Source organism: Rhinolophus sinicus, chromosome 7 (genome assembly GCF_057876585.1).
Source record: "Rhinolophus sinicus isolate RSI-liver-muscle chromosome 7, RSI-T2T, whole genome shotgun sequence".
In the NCBI taxonomy this organism is placed as follows: domain Eukaryota; kingdom Metazoa; phylum Chordata; class Mammalia; order Chiroptera; family Rhinolophidae; genus Rhinolophus; species Rhinolophus sinicus.
In genome coordinates, this window is record NC_142507.1 from 1,946,871 (window position 1) to 1,969,717 (window position 22,847).

Here is a 22,847-nt window from a genome sequence, read left to right on the forward strand (position 1 = left end):
TGGGAGAGGTGGAAGGGCAGCGTCAGATGAAGACACAGTCCCAGGGGCGAAGGGCCGAGTTTATACAGTAGAAGGCCTCGAACTAGCAGATGGGTCTCCTCACTCTTAAAATCCAACACCATTTCCGCAGCGCCATGCCAGCATTCTTGAAATGGATCGAATTCCAACGTTCTCTGTTGTTGCTTCCTCCTGAGCAAACCCCGTGTTTCGCAGCATGTGTTCTTGGCTGAACGCTGACCCCATTCTTCTGCCAGAGTCCCCCCTCTCCGAGACCCTTTCCAGATTTGTTCATCATAATGCATCCTTCAACATTAAAATAATACTTACCGGTGACCGAGTGCTTGTGGTGTACCAGGCACTGGACTAAGCATGTATTATCTCATTTAATACTCATGGCAATCCTGGGAGGTAGGAATGATTTTCATCCCCTTTTACAGATAAGAAAACCGACGCTCAGCGTTTCCTAAGTTGTTCAAAATCACATTGATAAACAATTCAAAGCCAGGTTTATCTGACTTCAAAGCCACTTACAGTCTGTATTTTAGTGCCAGTCCATTCAATTAGGTTATCCATTGTTCAGTAAAGCGTTACTTCTGCTGGGCAGAATTATTCCATCTCACTCATCTGAATTTTGAAGTACTTTGGTAATACTTTAGCACAGCACCTGTCACAAGATGTGGGCAAGTCTTAAGTGTGTTAGCGGCAGAGGCAGTTCTGCTGGCTTCGTTCCGTCCTTTATCTGTGGCTCCTGGTGAAGCACCCAGCCCTCAAGTGTTATTTCATGTCTGAATGTTAAAAACATCTCAGGCACCGTCTCGCACCCAGCGGGAGCCAATATGGCATCCTGGAGCTCACTGGGTTTTTGATTAAGTATCTGCCCTGTGCCATTACCACAGGAGACCCAAAGGTGGACGAGCCGTACTCCTCGTCCGCAAGGAAGCAGTCTGGTCAGGAAGGAGGCGCCACAAGCACAGGGTTCGACCGCGAGCCGGGTTCAGAGACAAAGGTCAGGACCTTGACTTATGGTCCCTGGGGATGGGAGCAGAGGGCCTGGGAAGGTTTCCTGGGGGACGTTAAGCCAGAGATGGACATTAAGGGGCTATGACGGAGCGAGAGGAAGGCAGTCGTGAATGAGTACAGGTGGGGCGTGCGCATGGGCTCACAGCAGCCGGGTGATGCTGAAGGACTCAGGGGAGAGGAGGGGGGGAGGAATAAGCAGGGGTGTCCCCAGGAAAGCTCGGTAGGACATCCTGTGTCCTGAGGTAACTGATGTGCACTGACAGCTCTGGTGGCTGTGTTGGGGTTGGGGGTAGGGGTGGGGGGGATTCGCAAGGAGACATTCAAGTGCTTCTGAGGACCTGCCCAGTGCCCAGGCCTTCCTGGGACCTGCAGGATGCATGGGGACGGCGTTTTATCTGACTGCAGAGTTGACTTGCTCATGTATCTCCCTAATTCACTTCAATGTGCAAAATCATACTCCTCTTGTTCCGTTTGCCACGTCTTGTTTGTCTTTCATTCTGGCAGTTCTGGTGTGTACAGTTGGACAGTTTGCGTTCCTAGCGCTGAGGGATATTTGGCAACAGAAGGGACACACATGGAACTTCTTTCCAAACCATGATAGTTTGCTCGTGTGACATGTGTTTCTTTTAAGGGATAAAACTTCCAAACCTTTCAACTGCCAGCGAGACCCTGAAATTAAATGTCTCCAGCGGTTCAGACCCCAGAGGAAGCTTGTAATACTGTACTCGATGGACAGGCAAATGCAGTGCAAGGAATACTTTTGCCCCAGAAGCAAAATGACCCAGGGGACACTTGCATTCAGATTCTAAGGAAAAAGTCTCAGGATCTGAAATGTTTGCTCCGAGAGGCTGATTGCCTGCCAGGAACAACAGCCATGGTTAGGCGTAGGTTTATCCTTTGCAAAATTGGTTCAGTAACTTTTCCCCCTGCATTTCCCCAAGTGCTTCCCTACATAAGTATGTGAAGAATAGGACTTTGTAGTCAAATAAATGGGAAGAAACAGGCTTCTTAACGGCAGGAATTGCAAGCCCTTTAACGCATTCATTTCAGTGATCTTGGGTACAGAAGCTCCCCAGGCACCAGGAAACAGTGCGACCACCCACACAACACACTTCGGAAAATTATGCTGCCTTTCCATCCAGAGAAGTTGTGTGGCAAGTGGTGGTTTTTTTCTTTGTTATTCAAATGAGGAAGTGGAGTGTTTTCCAAGCTGTGGGATCGCTACCGAGTAAATCATTCCAAGAGCTCCCAAACGGAACTAGACTAAGAGGCTGGATTGGGTTCTTATAACACAGATCAGAGCATGTCACATGGACGAGTGTGTCTGCAGGTGTGTCCATGGGGTCACAGTGTCATACCTGAGACCACCTGGCTAGTGAGATAGGGCAAGGATCTGGGACTTCCTGGTTGTCTTCTGGTAAACTGTTGGGCAGATCAGGTTTAGAAAATGTCGAGAGATTTGGGGGTTTTGTTTGTTTGTTTTGTTTTTTCCTGGCAGCTTCTTGTTTGGGCCTTTCTATAAAAGGGAACATCCAGACTTTTCACTCTCCACGTAGGTGACGCCAGGGGAGCAGCTGCAGAGGTACCTGGGAAGGGTTCGATCCTCGCCCCACACTCTGCTGGTGCTGAACTCAGAAGTCATCAGGCCTTTCTGAACTCAGTTTCCTCATCTATAAAATGGGTATGGAATCTATGCTTTTGGGTTGTTGTTGTGGGGATTAAACAAGACGTAGGTGATGAGCCAGCATAGAGAAATCACTGCATAATGTTATTTCTTTCTTCTTGTCATGTGTACCCATCTACTTCAAAAATAAGCAGTGATGCTTAGGGTCCTGCAGCCATCTCTTAAGTGACTCTCCCAGGCTCACTTCTCCTGCCTTTAACTCATTCAGTGTAATCTTTCCTAAAAATTATTTTGATCTCGTAACAATCCCACAAGTAGCTTGGAAAGTTTCTGGCAGATTAAATAAACAAACGAACAAAAAAACATTCACGACACTTGTAGAAAGGTTTACCATGGATGGAACAGTTGTGATACACATTCTGTTACCCGTAACAATCATCCCTATTTCACAGAAACGGAGGCTCAGAGAGACAACTTGTGCATGTTTTCCCTGCCTGCAAGTATTTGACTGGAGGTCAGGCACATCTCTTGTCTTTATCTCACATCTGGAAGCTCCATTGTCAGATCTTCAAAGTCCTTCAAAATGTTTCCCAGCTAAATTCCAGCCTTATCTCCAGGTATTCTAGTATTGCAGCCAAACTGGTTTACTCCCCACCCACTCACCTTTATTTTTCTTATCTGTAACTCCCGTGTTTCTCTGAAAATAAGACCTAGCCAGACAATCAGCTCTAATGCATCTTTTGGAGCAAAAATTAATATAAGACCTGGTATTATATTATATTATATTATATCATATCATATCATATCATATCATATCATATCATATCATATCGTACCTGATCTTATAGTAAAATAAGACCGGTCTTATATTAATTTTCACTCCAAAAGATACATTAGAGCTGATTGTCCAGCTAGGTCTTATTTTTGGGGAAACATGGTCTTTAGTGTTCCCTGTGGGCCTAGAATGTTTTGTCTGCTCAACTCTCCTCCCCTCCCCTCCCACCCCCAGCCCATTGGCATTTTCCCAACCTGCTCTCCTCCAAAGTCTGGTTCACTTTCAAATACATCTTCTATCAATAGGTTTCAACTGTTCTTGTGTTTTTGTTGTTTTCACTTGTTTATGAGATCCTCTCAACTAGATACCATTTAGAGAGTAAATAATGTCCTCTTTTTAATGTCCACCTAATCCAATTTCTATCACACAGATGCATTTCAAACATTAACAGATTCAGTTGTGGTGAAAACCTGGGACGGAGGAACCAGCGGCCCCACAGCACTTCCTTAGAGAGTTCAGTGCACGTTCCAAGGGCTGAAACGCCTCATTTTGATTCTTATTCACCAGAATGGATATTTCCAGAACAAGTTGCTGTGCTCTGAAGGGGAATAGAATCAAAGACACAGAATCACGAATCACGTACCGAACACCTTAACCACAAAATGGGAAGCATTATTTCAGGAATTCAAGAGTCTTACAGAACAGGGGGGAACTAATTCTTGCTGCATAGACACTGCTGCTCAGGGGTGCTTAGCATTTCCTGGGAATGCTTATGATGTACAGTTTACAAAACACCTTCAGAAATCTCTGGTTGCCCTGGAAACTGAGGGTTGACCAGGGAGGGAGTTGTCCTGTAAGCATCAGATAAGGACGCAAGAGCTGCAAGTCCAGTGGTGCCAGGAGGCAGAGAGCCAGACTTGAACCCAAACGCAGACGTTTCTACTGTGGTTTAGCACTCCTACTATGTGTTTTAGAACTCCTACTATATGCAAAACACAGCCTGAGGCTGGTGGAGCTGGCGGGAAAGTATAAGGTGAAGTTTCTGCCCTTCTTTATTTAATGGGATTTATTAAAATTTCAGCTTTATTGAGGCCTGATTGTAAGCTACTTAAAGTGTACGTTTGTGGTGATTCGGTACTTAAACACTGTGGAAGAATCCCCACACACTGAACCCGCATACATCTCTACCACCTCACATATTTGCAGTTTCTGGCCTCAGAAGCTTTGCACTATAGGAGGGGCTAAGGCCATTATTCATTCTTGACTTAGGCCCCTACCTGATCATTCAGGGGGCTAGATAGACAAGGGGACACGTCCTGCCCCAGGGGGACACACCTGTGCAGTGTCACAGCCGCTCTACAGGACTAGGTCCACTGCTAGGTACAGCAGAAGAAGGTGTGTTCTCCAGGCAAACGGAATCTGTCACCGAAGGAAACCTTAGAAAAAATAGAGGGTTCTGGCGAAATGCTCACCGGGTACGGATGGGACAGACCGCTCGAGCCTGTGAGTTAAGCGAGAAGCTCATGCTGCCTGACGAAAAGCCATGTTGCAAAACATAACTCAGCCGAGTAAATTTAAAGCTTGCATTGGCTCGATTAAGCCATTCATAAATTGGGTAGCATCCCATCCAGCAAACAGAGGGGTGCTCCAAGGAGTTGTGCAAAAATGGGAGGTTTTTACAGAAAAAAGGGTGGGCAAGGGAGCTATTAGTGAAAGAAAGGATTAGTTTCAGTTTGTTGTGGGGGAAGGAAATGGCCAGGGCTTTTATTAGGCAGGTGCCTCTTCTTCCTATGGGGAGTGGGGAGGGCCCAGGTGAGAGGCTACCTCATGGAAAGTTCCAGACTGGTTGATGAAGGTTACATTTCTGGGAGGTCAGGTAGTAAACCTAGGTTTGGTGCCATGGGTTTTTAGCATGAGTGACACCGTTTGGGGCCTGTGGTTTCTCTTCAATGGCCACTGAAGTGTTTTTGAACAGGGCAGCGAGCATCTTGGACATGCACTTTTAACACAAGGCAGAAAAGATAGGTGCTATCATTGCAGGTATAAATAGTATCTAAAGGAGCACGGAGAAAGCCCTTAGAAATAAGAGTGTTCCTTCCATAGATATTTTTAAAGTTAAAATTAGGTTGTCAGAGGAGCGGGGATTGGGGTGGAAAAAGTGGGTGAATTGGGTCAAAAATGTATAAACTTCCAGTTACAAAGTCAGTCAGTCATGGGGTTGTATTGTACAGCATGGGATCTCTAGGTAATACCCCGTTTCCCCGAAAATAAGACCTAGCCGGACCATCAGCTCTAATGCATCTTTTGGAGCAAAAATTAATATAAGGCCCGGTATTATATTATATTATATTATATTATATTATATTATATTATATGACCCGGTCTTATAGTAAAATAAGACTGGGTCTTATATTAATTTTTTGCTCCAAAAGACGCATTAGCGCCAACTCTCCAGCTAGGTCTTATTGTCAGGGAAACATGGTAATACTGTACTACATTTTTGAAAATGCTAAGAGAGTGAATCCTAATAGTTCTCATCACAAGAGAAAAACATTTGTAACTATGTACAGTGACAGATGTGAACTAAGCTTACTGTGATCGTTTTATAATATATACATATATCGAATTGTTATGAAATTAGTACGTTATATGTCAGTTATATCTCCAACAATTTTTATGAAAAGCAGGTGTTAGATATAAACACGGGTAAACAGTGACAGGTGTCCTCTACTTGTCACCCATTCACCACCCCCACCCACTTATTTGCGGCCCAGGTAACTACTATTTTTAATTTCTTTGGGGTCCTTTCACAGTTTCTTAGACAATCATATAGAAAATATGTTTTAAACTGACTTGCTTTGCTCATTAAAAAGCATCCTGTCCACAGACCTCTCCCCCTTGCCTCCTCAGTTAGTGTAGCTACGCGATCTTTCTGTATCCGTCCTCTTGAGCACGTCCTCAGGCTCGCTCCTTTTTCCCTGCTGCAGAATGTGCCATTGTGTGCCTGCCCATAAGTCACCCACCCAGGGCCCTGCAGACAGGTACTGATTTGGTTCCTTCCCTCTTTCGCGATTCCACACAGAGTCCCGGCCGAGTGCACTGTATGCATATCTGGAATCTGGGTAGGAGCCACCCACTTGCCCTGCTGAGGGGCGTTATTTATTTTATTCCCTAGCATGGGAGCCCTTTTAAGGCCTGCCTTTGCCATCTTCGCTTCTTTGGCACTCACTCTATGGTTGTTGAATTAATTCCCATGTGAAGGCACACTTGGAACAGAATGAAATCCGCATCCCTTGAAAAGGACAAACTTGTTAGTGAGAGATAGTCTGTGCCTCCCGCTCCCTTCTGAAAACGGTGGCAGAGAGGATACAGTAAAGGCTCATCCCAGAGACTGCTCGCCACCCCTGCGAGCAGCACTTTCACCATGTATTTTAGAAAACACCGTTCACTACCAAACTCTAGAGCTCTGAAGTATTAATTCTACCACCCTGTCTTTTCTGAAGAGGAAAGAATATTTACAACAGTCTTGTTTGTAACTTTTTTTTTTTAATCTGATGAAAATAGCAGCATTGCTGTGAAAAGATACGGAGGAAACTTAAATGCATGTGACTAAGTGAGAGAAGCCAATCTGAAAAGGCTACACATTGTATGATTCCAATTTTATGACATTCTGGAAAAGGCAGAACTGTGGAGACAGTAAAAGGATCTGTGGTTGCCAGAGATTGGGAGGCAGGGGGAGGGAGAATAGGCAGAGTACAGATTTTACGGCAAACCTAAAACCACTCTATAAAGATAGTCTTAATACAAATACAGCAGTGCTAATTCTTTCAAAGAATATTTTATGGCCCTTTGATGTTATAATTTTGGTTCAAGTCTCTTTTAAAGAACTTGGAAGTTTCTGTGTGGACACACCTCCAAACAGACTGGTGGAACAGGCCACGTAGACCAGCTTCCCACTTGCCTATGGGAAGGACTGAGTCACAGAGGGTCCCAGTGACCGATTCACCATCAGTCAGGGGCAGGCACTGGAATAAATGAGTATTTCTGAGCACACACACACAGTTATGCACAATTATAAATATTAGGACTTTTCAGAGCTTGTCTGGACAATCCTCATTTTCTATCTTCCAATCCCGTGTGTCCCTTGTACGTGGTTCTAAACAATTTGTTGATCTCAGGACACTTTTCCTTAAGACCAGAGGACTTTAAAAGACTAAAGGCACATTTAATTTTTGCCGAGTTAGCTTTTCTTTTACAGAAAGTACCTGCTTTGACACAGAGTACCCGCTTGACACTACTCTGTGTTATTCATCATCTGTACGGGGCATATTGTATGCACAAAGAAGCAGAAATCCCTGAGTCCTTAACGTCTGTCCCAATACGTGTCTCAATTTCTTCTCTTCGACTCTTCAGCCAGCTGGGAAGGTGGCTGAGTTTCTCTCAGTTCATGCTCACACGCAACAGATCCAGAGCTGTCCGCATGTCCTTTCCTTCCCGACAGCCCCGTGAAATAATCGGGTAGGGCGGACCTTATTATTTTTACTATCAAAATGGCGCTGCCATCAGTGGGGACCTATTCATGTATCTTCAACTCACGCTCAGTCACAGACATCTTAGGGGAAAACAGATGCGAATACCTGTGTCCTCAACCCCTGCCAAGAGTGTTTGGTTAGTCACAGCCACTATAAGCCTCAGTGTTCTTAGCAGTTAACTACAGACACGAAATCCTTATTTTATCCAGACTGATGTTCTCAGCAGTCTTTCTAACCCATAGTTTGAGGGCTCTCGCTTCATGTTCCTGGGAGCCCCCAAACAGTACATTGGCACAGATTAAAAAATAGTTGTGAAACAAATGGTTGAAAAAATATGTATTATCGGGAGGAAAGAAAGATAGAAACCACGAGACACAATGACAGTAAAAAGATGGTGGGTGTGACAGGGTTTCTTAGCCAGGGTGCAGGGATCGCATTGGTGGTCCTTGAGCCACTGATACCATATGGAAAATTCGGTTTGTGTGCCCCCTGTGTGTTTTACCAAGACAGTTCTTGACAATGAGTTGGCTAAACCTTGTTGTGTATCCTGAAGACATTGTCTGTATTGTTTGTGTTTAAATTTGCATTCCTTTACTTACTTAAAAGCTTGACTGAAAACTAAACACAAATTATTCAAATTGCTTCTCTCAGAAGCACTCTTGCTGCCCTGCTTTCATTATTTTTTTTCTACCTCAAATTATTCAGATTTTCTAAACACGATTAATACTCTCCAATCACCAAAGTCCTAATATAATATGCTCAAGTCATTTAGGGGTTAGGATTGCATTGTAATTATTTGCAGCCAACAGAGTTAGTTATCATCTCAAAGACTTTTCTAGCTGTTTCCATTGCTAACAAAAGGAGAGGGTTTCTGTCAGCGTGGGCAGTTCTCCCTTCACTCTGGCTGCAACCGGCAGAACCACGAACACGTGACCTCAGGACCTGAGCCCCACTTGGGAAGCTGCAAAGTCACCTTCACGTTTTCCAGTTTGTTTTTCCTTCTAGTACTTGTCCTGCCAGTCTCGATTCTTACTGCTTTCTTGCTTTTTCTAGACTAATCTGGAAGTTTTAAAGCACCTTATCATTGACATATACAATATTGATTTGATTAGTACGTTTCAGAATGAGCGAGTGTAGCCATTTTTAAGAATGTAAACACTGTATTTGAGATGCGAAATCTTTGGCAAGGTTTTGAAAATACTGTGGCTTAAAGATAATTTTCAGAGAGGAGGGGGAGACGGGAAGATGTCAAAGGGTTCCCGTCCAGCATTGAGCCTGTAGTTCACACACACACACAGACACACACACACACATAATGATGAAAGGCAGGAGGAAACGTTTGGAGGTGATAGGTTTATGGCATAAATTGTGGGGATGGTGTCACGGATGTATACTTATCCCTAAACTCATCCACTTGCGTATGTGAAATGTGTACAGCTTTTGTATGTCAACCGTACCTCAGTAATCAGTGGTTTAAAAAAAAGATAATTTCCATTTGCAAAGTCCTTCACAGTTCTAACATGTCTCTCAAGTGTTACCACATTTATTTCTACAAACAACCAGCAAAGCAGGCTTTGCCATGGTTACCACGAGGCTTTGAGCCCTAGGTCACCTTCCGAGGCTCGGCAGAGGTCAAAGTCAGGACTTTTGATTCCAGGGCTGGCCCCACCTCATGCCCCTCTGTGGATATTTTGAAACTTCAGTTAAAGAGAAACATGAAATAAATTCTCATGTCAATAGATACTGAGAATATGGGGAGAGAATAAAATTCTCTGGTCCAAAGTTCTTAGCATTTTTTTCCCCATAGATCCCTGGGCAGGTTAGTGATGTCTTTCTCCAAATAATATTTATAAATATGTAGACTGAAAATACATAGCATTATGAAGGAAACCAAATATATTAAACTATAATTATCAAGATATTGTAAAGCATGTAACACCGTACTTCTTGATTAATACATTGAATATCAAGATTAAAAGATGAGTGCAATAGCTACTATAATTTTGAAGTAGTGAAAACATCAATGATATTTTAAAGCATCTACAAGAATTGGCTAGGCATAGGAAAAGACTAACTTCTTTTGGTGACAAAATACCAACCCTGGTAATTTGTTGCCTACATTCATAGTGAAAGGAAATGCTAAATTCCACTTAGAGAATATTGAACATGGAGATGTAATTGTTTTTCTCGTCCGTGTTCATGGACCCCTGCAGTCTGGGCCTTGGGAGTAAGAACTTGCTCTGGGCTCCCAGGCCAGAGACCATGGTCCCTTTTCCATGCTTCCTGGGGGCAGCATCGTTTCCTGGCTCAATGGCCAGAGGAGCAGGGCCTACCTTCCAGAGTCTCGCACTGGACCAGGTTGATGTAGTCCTGTTGCGTCAGGAGGCTGGCTTTGCATCCTCGCACCAGGCCCTCCAGGTAGCCGTGGTCCACATTAAAGTACAGCTCGGCGCTTTCCAGCATGGGGACAGTGATCACGCGGAAACAGCTCTGTGTCCTGGGCAGCCCCTGAGGATGTGCACCAGTCTGGGAAAGTGCTGGCAGTTCCCAGGAGTTATCAGGAAGCCGGCTATCAGCTGACAGTCAGGGTTTGCATGACCAGTTTCCTCCAGTTTCAGTGACTCTGAACACAGCATGCTCAGCTCTGTATTTACAGCAACAATGAATCAGCCAGAGAACCATCCACCCAGGAAGCCACCACTACTGGGAGGAGGAGAGGAAGGGAGGAGGAGGGGGTCAGGACCAGCTGGTCCCACCCAGCACCACCAGCCCCACCGGCCCCTTCCCAGCTGTGCCATTGGAAGACCAGAAACACCTAAATGTTTTGTAAACATTCCTCCCACCATCGGAGCTTCTGAGCTTTCAACTGTAAATTACATGTGTCCTAAGTTTCTTCAGGACTATTAATGTGAAGAAAGAGAGGGCATTTTTAAAAAATTAAGTGATGTGAATGGATCCATTATGAACAGGCAGTTTGAAGAATCCTGAGAAGCTAATTCAGCAACACTGGTGCTTGTTAAACAAACTAAAGCAATCATCCCTGTTTTTGTTTTAAACTTTAAATCATTTTATTATGGGACATTTCAAACATATGCAAAAGGAAGCAATACCGTAAATGACCCCCGTGTATCCTTCACCCAGCTTCAATAATTACCCGCTCACGGTCAGTCCTGGATCAGCTTTCCGGGGACCAGCAGGCTTTTTCTGTAGAGGGCCAGATAGTAAATATTTCAGGCATTGTGGGCCATACAATCTTTGTTGCTAGCACTCAACCCAGCCATTGTAGCAGGAAAGCAGCCACGGGCCACACAGAAATGAATGAGCATGACTGTGTTCCAATAAAACTTTATTTACAAAAACAGATGGGGGGCCTGATTCAGCCTCTGGGCCATAGTTTGCCAACCCTCCCTGATCTGTACCTTTGTCCACTTCCTCCCCACGCTGGGTTATTATCAAGTAAATCTAAAATACCATATTATTTAATCCGTAACTATTTCAGTATCTCAAAAAGATAAAGATCTTTTTAGAATAAAATCACCATTCTATTATAATACTTAAAGTTATTTCTTAAGAGTAAATCTATAATAAATCTATGTTTAAATGTTCTCAACTTAATTTTTTTTTTCCCACACTTGGTTTATTTGAATGAGGAGATGTGAAATTTGGTTTACATATCACTTAACTTTCTTTTAGGTACACCTCCCCTCCCACTGGCCCTGCATTTTGTTTAGGAAATTGGGTCACATGTTCTACAGAGCTTTCCATGGTTTGGAATTTGCTGACTGCATCTTGAGGTGTCGTTTAACTTGTTGCCCTGTCTCCTGTAATTCCTATCAGTTGGTAGTTAGATCTGGAAGCTAGATCACTTCTATGTCAGTTTTCTCTTTGTTTCTTTTTTTTGAAACACAGCAGTACTGAGTATTTCCATCAGGATGCCTGTAATGGCTGTCTGCCCCCCCCCTTTTTTTTTTTTTTTTTTACATGTCAGTAGCCACTCCTGATCACCACCTAGATCCAGTTCCATTGGGAGACACAAAGCAATCTGCATATGGCCACTGCCTGTGCCACGCTTGGAAGTGCCTCAAGAGGCCAAGATGCAAATCGATGCCGACTGTCACTAGTGCCGGGCTTAGGGCTGCTCAGCCAGAGGTAAAGGACATGCCAAAGCCAGATGCTGCTTGTCTGGGTTTTGTGAACCTTTGAGAGACTTTAGGAAAGTCTGTAGCATGACCCAAGACAGGCCATTTGTATGGAGAAGCCACTGAAAGTGGCTTGAGTGGGTCCGAGAATTGAGTGGGGTGTGGTCTCAGGGAATCACTAGGGCGGGGCAGACAAAAGGTGCTGGCCAGTGTAATGGAGACTCGGATATGACATCTGCGTGCGTGTGTGTGTGCGTGTGTCTGCACACAGGGAGGGGGAGGGCTCAACAAAGAAACAATGGCTTCTGCCAGCTGCCCTTCCAGCCCTCACTCTGCAGCCAGACCATTCATTTCCCCCCATATGTCCCTGTCACTTCTCTAGCTGCTGCCCCAGTGCTGGAGCTCAGAGCCAGTGATTCTGTAGGCAAGTCCATGTGCGGTCCCTTTATGAGGAGCACCTGGGAGTGCAGCCGCCCTCCATCTCACTCAGCCACAGTTTCTGCTGGTTTTTCACAGTGAGCATTTACGGGGACTTCTCTCCCCGGCACTGGAACCCTGGGCTGGGGGTCCTGGTGTGGTGCGGGGACCCCTTGCTCCTTCTGGGGGACCTCTGTAGCTGAGATATCCCTCCTGATTTTTAATGGTCACACACAGGTGTGGGACCAGCCCGTTCCGCATCTCTGCCCCTCCTACCAGTCTCGAGGTGGCTTCTTCTGTATGTCCTTCATTGTAGGGCTTCGGCTTAGCAAGAATTCAGGTGATGCTCAATGATGGTTGTTTTGTAGTTTAGTTGTAATTTTGATGTGGTCCTGAGAGGAGGCAAGCACTGCGTTTACCTACTCCACCATTTTGACTGGAACTCTCAAACTTTTCAACATCAACTATTGGGTGTCCTTGTGCACAGTTCATGTAAGCAAGGCAGGACAAATGCTTAACTGGTTCCATTTTCTTATCAGTTTTCCAAATAATGAGTTGGGTTTTTTAAAAATCAAAGGTATTGCTATTAACTTCTGGATTTAAACTCAGTCACCATGTTCTTTGGCTCTAACTCTGGTAGTTTTTGATAGTTTCCTTGCTTTCTGTAACGACGGGATGTTCCATGCTCATTTTGTACATTTTCCGCCCAGACCTGGACTGGGCCACTCCTCCGAGGTGCTCCGGTTTGACCTCACCATTCTGCATGCGCGTTCAGTACAAGGCCAGTCTCTGCAGTGCTGTGGGCAGGATGGCAGGTGGTATGATGCCCCACACTGTTCCCTGGAAGCCAAGGTCACCACACACGGGTGGCACTCAACAGACAAGTTCAGCAGAGGCAGTGCTTTTGCAGATGGGTTCAAGGTTACCTTTCCTTAACTTTTCCCTCCAGTCCTGAAGTGTTTCTAATTAGAACATGTCAACGCAAAACAGACCTCCCCTATCAGTGCAAGAAAAACATCATGCTGAAGAACTGAGTCTTAAAGCCACAGGAACTTAACTCTTGTGTATGTTCTCCAAGAATCTCAGCCTGATTAGAGTGGATTTCAGTGAGGAAAAACCAGAAAGCCTGTGACTGAGACAGCCCAGGAACTCTGCAGGCAAACCCCAGGCTGCCCCGCACCGATTCAGAGCAGCTATCACATTCCCCGCCAGGGGGCGCTCCTGCTCCAACTTGCTTCTCACAAACCTGCCACTGGTCTTCAGAATCCCTGACTTTCCGGGCTATTTCAGCCAGTGGAATCCCTATGGTTGAGGTTAGAGGTGGGACTATTGACTCTTTGTTGATTTTCAATAATTCACAGTTTTAAGGGTGTCTTAATATTTTCTTCTTCCTGTAGAGAAGACTACAATTCATTATTTTAGGTGTTGGCTGGCTGTGAAATCTGTCCTGTTAGGGATTTGCAATGCGCTATTTGCCCTAACAGTTCACCTTTTGTATTTTAACAAAATGATATTGTTGCTTTCGTATAGTATAAATGAAACCTGGGCCTGATATAGCGCAGGTCTCCTTCGTAATATCTCATATTGCTCTTCAGTGACCCTATTTCATTTCTTATTACAAAATCTGTCCTATGGCAAGAATTTCTAATCTGTTTAGACAAGTGCAAGAATCAATCATCACTCATCGTATTTAGATAAAATATGTACATAGGCACCACTATAAAGCAAAGGTTTTTTAAAAGTTCAAAATCCTGGAATGGATGTTTGTTTCAAAAACGTAAGGGCATTAATTCGGACATTCATCCAAATTCTGTATTCTGACTGACAGAGAAATGAAGAATCACCTGAGCAAGATGACCATTTTCCTTCTATTTTGTATTTTGTTCTGTATTGTTTTCTTTTCTGCTCACCAGAGCAATGCAGACTTTTTGCCAAAGTCCAACCGTTACAGAAACATATGAGATGGAAGTTCCTCTGAGACCACACTGACGAGATAACACTGATAAAAGTTTGGGTGAACATTGATAGAGGTTATTTAAGCTCCACGTCATTTGCGGCTCCTGGTTGCTCGAGTTGATTTTCCGAAGGGGTCATTTTGGTTTCGAACCACAAGAGGTCACCCTCCCATTGTAGCCGGCGTGTTTTCATTGTCTTTCCCTTACCCGTAAGATTCTTCCATTAGAAAAATGTTCACATCACCGTGTAAACAAGGGACTTCCAGTTGTTTATGTTAAGAGATTGTTTCCAGACATCCCACTACGTGTCCAGGAGTTCTGTCGCCATCCCCTCCCCCCTGCCCCCTTCCCCAATCTCTCATCACAATGCAAGTCCCTTTCTTCCTCCTAAACAGCAAATTACTTTTTTACCTTTTCATCTCATTTCCCAGTCTGGTTTCACTTGCACTATTTATTCAGAGCGATTTACCTTGTGTTGAGGGTCCCTGAGAGGTATTCTGTGGAGGGGGTGGGGAGGGGGGAGAAAAGTTCTGTGAACAAACAGGTTTGAGAAATTGCAAAAGATGCCACATCCGGCCTCGGACCATCCAAGTCCATGAACACTTGGTGACGTCTGTGGGAAGTCCCGTGGTCATTAAAGCTGCTTAACTTTAAAACAGCATTTTCTAAACAATTGATTGGACAATAGCCCCTTTGTTTGGGAAATTCATGCCTTTAACAACCTGAAGAAGTAGTCTTCTTTGGAACACGATTTGGGAAATTTCCGATTTATAACATTAATTATTTTTTAAAACGTTATAAAACTCATACACCATACTGTTATGTAAATATTCAGTGCATTTTTAACTTGAAGAAAATTGTATATTTTTTTAATTCCTATGTATTTTAGAACCTAATGGCTCTACAAGATTCTTTGCTCCCCTCCAAATAGTTCCCATTTTTAAGTTTTTTTCTATTTTGGTGGCAGAGATCCCAGGACCCATTTTGCTATAGCAGTAGCTAGTATGGTAATTACGTGAACTAATGATGAAAACTTCACGAGTAGGAATAATAAACGGCATTATTATGCTGAGAATACTATTTCTGCTATGAACTAAGAAAAATGAATTACTATCAGTAGGAAGGTCATTATTTTACATTATTATAAGTCTAGGAAAATGTCACAGAAGAAAGATTTGTAATCAGAAAAGGTTCTATACTAACAAAACTCACAATCTCAGAACAGAAAGGGACCTCAGAGGTCATTTGCGATAATGTCACAGCAACCACAGAAATAGTCGCTTACGGCTTTTTCAGGCTAATCATTAAATTTCCAGATAGCTCCAAGTATTAGAAATACCTATTTTCTAGTAAAGAAAAACATATTCCCATAGTACTCCAATCAACTAGTTGTATTTCTGCAAGGTATGGGGTTTTTAAAAAATAATTATTTTATTTGGTTTGACAGTTCCTCTTAAAATTGTTAAAGATGGCTTTTGAAATGATTTGAAATGATTTTTCCCTTTTCTGGAAATTTCTTGATGTAAGAGTGCTTCAAATGCTGCACAGAATAGAGTTATAAAAGATATTGGAAGTAACGAAGAACTTAGGAACGTCAAAAACAGCCCTTTGACCTTACAGAAAGGGAAACCCCGTTTCCCAAAGAAAGGTTAAGGAATTTTTTCGTTTCTTGACAGAATCACAAATCAATAATGGCAGAGCTGGGGATAAAATGAAGATATTCTGACTTCAGGCTCATGATTCATTCTACAATTTTAAAAGTGATTTATAAACTATTCATAATTTTATACGAATATGAGGTTATTATTATACAATTCACCTTAGAGTACATTCTCAAATAGGTTTTTTTCCTAGGGGGAAAGCTTCCCCCAGAGAGTACTTCTCAGGACGGCAGGGTGCTGAATACACGTAATATAGGACCTCACCTCTAGGTCTCGAATGCTAGAGTCAATGAAGAGTGGTCAATTGCAAAGTCGCAAAGCAAGGAGGCAAGAGTGGATGTTGCAGTCTTGAGTGTGAGGTGTGCAGGGCTGGCTGGCAGGCTGGAAACTCCGGCAGGATTTCTCTGCTGCCGTCTTGAGACAGAGTTCCTTCTTCTTTTGGGAAATGTCAGATTTTGCTCTCAAGGCCTTCAGCTGATTGGGTGAGGCCCACCACATTAGCAAGTGCGATCTCCTTTTAAAAAAAAAACACACAACTTTTTGGGAATTTGATGAAGTCAGAACTAAGTTACTATGTTGTCCGAAGTCTAAAGAGCATATATATAGGGGTGCAGTGTGAATGTTTGACTCGCAAATGACTAGCACCAAACGACTTAGAAAGAATGAATGCAGGCAGTGATTTTCTGCATGGGGCACAGTTAGAAAGCGGGGCTCCAGACCCCTTGCCAATTCATTGTGTGGTGCAGCTTCGGATGCCCACGCCTGCCACCATCTCCTTCTGGGTCCTGCCTTTCCGCACAGACTCACCAAGCTGACTCACCAAGCTGACTCACATGGGGGCCTCCTCAGAGAAGACGCCGTTGACCGACAGTCATTCTCATCACATGACCTTCGTTTTAGGTTTTCATTGTATTTACTGAAGGATATTTCATTTTGATTGATTATAGTATTTTCTGGGAATCAACCTGGTCATTTGAAATTAAGTTACAAAACCTACGTAAGAGCAAGAAAAACGAGGGAACGTCAGCTGAGCAGTGTTCACACACAATTCACCCGCCTCAGTCCTGGCCACTCATGACTTTGACCCCAGATCTCTCAGAAACAGGTCTTATTCCTCCCCTTTGGGAGGTAGGAAAGCAGTCGGGGAGGATGGTGCTTTCTCAGAAGGAAACAATTCAGCCTGAGGGGGTCTCAAGGTCACCTTGGGTCTTGTGTCTTTTCTTTTCTGGGAGCTGCCTGGACCTAGGCTCCTGTGAGTCACGCTTGTTGTACGTGTCAGTCTGTCATGTGGCCATCACTCTGGACTGTGTCTTAGCTGAAATAATTGAAGACACATCTCAGGTGCTGTGGCAGCACCAGTGGCTCTCGGAGTCACATCCCGTGCCGTGAGGCTATCCGAAGGCTGTGTCGCGTTGGCAGACGGTCCGCTCCAGCCTGCACCACGCTGGTGTTTTAAATCTCTGCATGTTCTAGCTGTTTAAGTACAGAAATGGGCCCAGAAAATGCACACAGACCGCTTTGGAAAAGCAAACGTGTGTGCAAAAATGATGTTTTGCCGTTTCTTCCGTGTGCCTGGCTGCAGTGCTTTGGGGCACAATCATTCCGCTGAACGGCAGTAGGACAGAGCCCCTCTCGTCATCCTTCCTCGGGGCTGCTGTTGAATTATAAATATGACAGGCAAGCTCGCAAACCACTTTTGTCCTCCCGGCATTTGCCCGAAAGGGTAAGTTCCATTGCCCATTTTAATCATCTCTCTCTCTCTGACATCTTACTTTACATGGGGAGATGAGCAATGCCTGCTGTGAGGTGCTGCTCCCAGGCCTTTCTGAGGTTGAAGATGGTGTATGAGCGCTGGGGCCAGACAGGATGTCAGATCCCAGCTCTGTTTCTTTACTGAAAACCATTTAACTTCTAGTCTGAGGTTACCCGTCAGGAAAATACAGGCGGTGGTCATTGTATCCCCTAGTTCTCAGGGTTTGGGTGCAGATGAAAGGAGGTAGTGCTCTCGGACTGCTTAGCACAGCACCTGGCTGCTAGGAACCTCGAATAAACATCAGCTGAAATGACATTCCCAGTTTCTTCTGTCAATGCAGAAGCCGGAGCACTGGCTTGCCCGCTGAGCACTTTATAATTATTTACTGAGAACTTGCACACATTAAAGGCTGGGACCGCAACACAGACAGATAGGAAATATGTACGTTCCTCCTACTTACATTTAAAAAAAAAAAAAAAAAAAGGTCTAAAAACCCAGGTATGTTAGTTGAAAGCATGTAGGTAGGCATTTTGATTTGATTGGACAGTGTGACCAAAGAACACCACACACTGAAGTTACAGATTTAAAACTCACAAAGCTCTAAAGACATTTCAATCAGCTTAGCATTTCTCCTATAATTCACTGATCAGACGAGAAAATAGATACAGAAAAAGCTGGCCTTCTCATCGGAATACTGAGTGGTGTGGTGTCTACCAGCCTTGAAATTGATGTTGGTGCGTTACTGTCAGTATTTATAGCGTGTGTCCTAGCTTCCAGGCAGTTCCCTGAATGAATGCATTCATCTGTCACCTACCAGCAACACAGTCATTTCAGATAAAAAGAGGAAAGCTCGCTTGCCTAGCCCTGGCTGGGCCATAGCTTTGCTATGTCCTCCGATTGTCTAAGGAGAAAGTGTGCCATTCAGCACTCTCCATCCTTTGTCCCAGCCCTGTCTTCTGGACCAGCCGCTTCTCCAAGGATGGCCTCCGACTCCGTCGTTTTGGTTCTGGCTTCCATTCCTCTTCACGCCCATCATGATCTAGCCAGGCTGTCATCTTCGGGCCTCTGTCTCTGCTTCTCTATCAATTCTCTCTCGCTCAGAACTTCCACGCCCCATCTCCACTGGCAAAGCCCTTTGCATCCCTGAGGCTCCTCCAGCAGGACTTCCTCTTTCAGGTCTTTCCCGGTCCCTCCGCTTGGGCCTGCTTTCCCCTCTTCTCTGAGCCTGCAAGGCTGGTACCCATTCCTGCACAGCTCCCTGCCCAAGCTGTGGTACAAGATGTGAGGGCCTGACGCCCTGCTTGCGTGGGCTGCATGGGGCACGGCTGAGGCAGAAGCCGCAAAGAAGTCCTCCTTCCCACCGGTGGGGTGATGTCGGGGAGAAGAAATACATCTGTCTGGGCTCCGAGGAAGATTCGGAGGAAAGGCCAAGCTGGGGGCGTGGACCCCAAGCAAACGATATTCAGTGGCTGGCAACAGACCGGAGCTCACTTCCCTCCCACACAACACTTCCCGGTGAGGCTGTGGGGCCACGCTGCTCTGGACGTCGTTCCATCATATCTCTCCCTGCCCCAGGGCCCTGGCTCGTCTGCAAGGCTGAAGCTGCATCTCAGGCCGGTCTGTGTCCAGTTAGCACAAAGAGGACGCAGAGCAATTCAAGGGAAAATCATTCCCTCCTGACTAAGTGGGATAGACTCTGCTCACATCCATCTGCCTGCCTTGCAGTGGGGAGAGAATGAGTCCCAGGGCCCCCCTTAGCTGCAAGTGTGGACGGCTGTGATCTGGCCCGTGCCCAGGAGGCAGAGAACAGCGCATGTGGTGAGCAGGACGCAGTCAGCCTACTTCAGTCAGTGCCTAGGAGTCCAGCCCAGCGAGGACACAGCTGGGCTCTCAGGGCCTGGCCTCCCCCTGCGTCAGAAGCCCCCGGGGGAAATGCAATCTAATGCTTGCACTGAGTTTGAAAAGGAGCAAAGCATTAAAATATAACATCAAGATATGTCCTGCCACAAAGGTGGGACATTCTTCACCATTTGGAGGTGACACGGGGGGAAGGCAGAGAGGGACAAAGAGGGAGGGGAACCAAGTGCATTTCTTCCAGCCCCTGGAGCCCCACAAGCCGGAGGACTGATTAAAACGGAAGCAGAGGATTGATTTGAATCTCCCTCTGTTGTCTCCCGACCTGACTGATGAAGCGTGAGGAGAACCCGTGAAAACTGCTGATGTGGAGAAAGGACCAGCCTCCTTCGTGTTTTTCTGAAGAGCCACACAAAATTAGAAAATGCTGAAATTCTGAAGGCTTAAGCAGACAGCTGCACTGATAAGGAGAAAGGAAAAATGGAGAGCATTGTGAAGGAGCACGAGACCCCACATTATCCAGTGACAACCCACTCGGAACTGTCATTCCACTGAGTGAGTTAGGGTCTAGGAGGAAGCCAGCAGCACCCCCCAACCTCCTCCACCCCCCACACCCCCCACGACATTTACTGCCTACAGTGGAAGTGAGAGCATTTTCAGAGGGCCATTTTACTAACCTTTGTAGAAACTGCAAAAGCTCTCCCAGAGAATGAGAGCCTTATTTTTTTTCTGCTGAATATAATAAGGTCGGTAATAGCTTTGCTTAAATTGTGGCAGCCCAGAGAACACAGAGTGCTTCTATTACTGCAGGAAATCGAGTGAGGAACAGGTACCCACCGACGAGGCTTGGAACAAAACACATATTTTTCAGAATGACAAATGAGAGGTTTTACTCCTCCTGAAACAGAGACTCCATAACAAATAAAATACTTTTAAATTATACATAACTTCCTTATCCTAAAAATGCCTGCAGACACGGAACAGAAACTCTAAGAGACTAAGAAGGCTCAGTAATGAGGGTACTTAAAACCAATAAAAACTGAGACTCAAGAAAAGGAGAGTTTGTTTTCGATATGAAAGAGACGTCGTTTTGATGGGAGAGATGGGGAAGGCTGAGTTTAAGGCCATGGAAAAATGACACTTTTTAGGAAATCCGTGTACTCCGCTCATTGGCACATTAGTGCCCATTTTCTCACCTGAACTGACAAGAGAAGAGGCAGCAGTTTTATGAAGCAGAAACCTGGGGACATAATGGTTTCTGGACTCACGATGTGCCTCCGGCACGGAAGCTCCTGTACCGCTGTTCCTGTCTTCTGAGCTGTCCCTTCACATCCTGCCCACGTCTCTTCCTGTTCTCTCTTCATCCTCTATAAACACAGCCCGACCTTACCCTCTGAACTTGGAGCAGTGACTGCCTGTGACATTGCCGGGGGGTTAGGTTTTGCTTCCTTACACTACTAGGTAGTTTTGGAAGTGCTTGTCCAGTCTCCCCTCATTTGTGGTGCCCCACTCCCCACTCCCCACAACGTCAGGAGCCGGGCAGAAGCAGTGTCAATTATGGATGTGAGAACCCGTGAGACGTAAATGCGATAGCGTGGGGATTTGAGAGCCTGACCTGTCTACTGAGCGTGGCTATCGTTTTACTCTATTTTAACACACACTGCCATGGAGCTTGCTCTGGGCCAGGCGCTTTACAGCAACACCCTATTTAAGGCAGTGACCCGAGGATGTGGACATCGTACTCCTGGGCAGACACGCTCCTCCTCGAATGCCGTTCGTGCAGACCATTCAGGGGTATTATTTCCCAGTTTACGTTTGAACTCCGGCTGCCTTTGCTGTCATCTGCCACTTCCTGGCTTTCTTGAGACTGAATTGCATCCACTCACAAGTGGTCAGGAAACTCTTCATGGGCCCTGGTCACTTGAGCCAACATCTGGCTTCTGGGAAGAAAAGGACCAAATCTATGATCTGTCTGCCGAGTCTTCCACTGATGGGTGTGTGTCTCCGTTTTCCCAGATGCTGTAGGAGTGGGTGGTGGTGTGTGCATGTTGGGGTGGGGGGAGGAACTTAATCCTTGTGGTGGTCGCCTTCTCTTGTGCCGGGCAGAGGAAAGAAGGGAGTTAGGTCTTTTTCCAGATTTGTCCTCCAAAGGCCTTTGTGCCCTTGGAGGCCCAGCCTGGGACTTAGCAGTTGTCTGACATTCGTCTGTAAAGTGGGAATAATTGTGACCACCCACTGGTTGTTGTAAGGATTAAATGAATAATTGTGCGTCCATGTGAAGCATTTAGAATAGTTCCTGGCAACGCATTCCAAAGCTCTGGGATGTTGTCATTCTTTAGTTTAGTTTTGTCACATTTCTCTTACGATCAAAACAAAGTTTAAAATTTGTTCACGATATTGATAATTCTTTATACTCTTTGGGAACCCTCCAGACCCTAGAACGTTGTTGTGTCTGTAGCAAACACAGCGAGAAACACGGAAGGGAGGTGGAGAAGTCTAGATGTTGAAGCTGACCTCACCTGACCTTGGTCTCAGAGCTGCCATTTACTAACAGAGTCTTAGTTTCCCCATTTAATGACCAAGACAAGGGCTGAGTCCTACACAGTAGAGTCGTTGAGGAAATTAGATTGTACCTGTGTGCAGCATAGATACACTTATATACATGGTAAGTATTCAATAAGTAGCAGTGACTTCATGATACAGTGACGTTACACTTATTTCTCCAAGCCTGACATCGAGAGGGTCAGTATGAAAACCTGGCCAGATCCTAGAAACTCATAAATATGAACAATATCCAGTGCGAAACCAAAAAGAAACTCAGGAACATGGTGGGAAATATGCCTCTTTTCTAATTTCTGTGTCATTCTACATATTTCTATTTAATTATGTAAGCACATATTCAAATATTTTAATGACCCTTTATAGTAAATCAATTAAGATGATATTCCTTCACAGCCAGAGAGTATAATCTCAGCTCCCAAATTTACAGAAATATCAAGGAGCCCTGGAGCTGGGTTAAATAGCTTCTAATCTGTAGAAATCCTTGTGGGAAGTTTGTTTTTGCACATTGATATCTTTTGTAGACAGCCTGCAGCTAAAGTGGATGAATCTGGAATT

At 44.9% G+C, this 22,847-nt stretch overlaps 1 protein-coding gene across 1 annotated transcript in view; it reads right to left on the minus strand.

The window, feature by feature from the left end:
* The window catches only part of ATP6V0D2 (ATPase H+ transporting V0 subunit d2), a 33,589-nt gene extending 23,053 nt beyond the window's left edge, over positions 1-10,536 (minus strand). Inside the window, exon 1 of the mRNA XM_019726264.3 lies at positions 10,285-10,536. Within this exon, the coding sequence (XP_019581823.1) occupies positions 10,285-10,414 (130 nt within the window). The 5' untranslated portion in view covers positions 10,415-10,536. The remainder of the gene's footprint in view (positions 1-10,284) is intronic.
* Between the last annotated feature and the right edge of the window lie 12,311 nt (positions 10,537-22,847).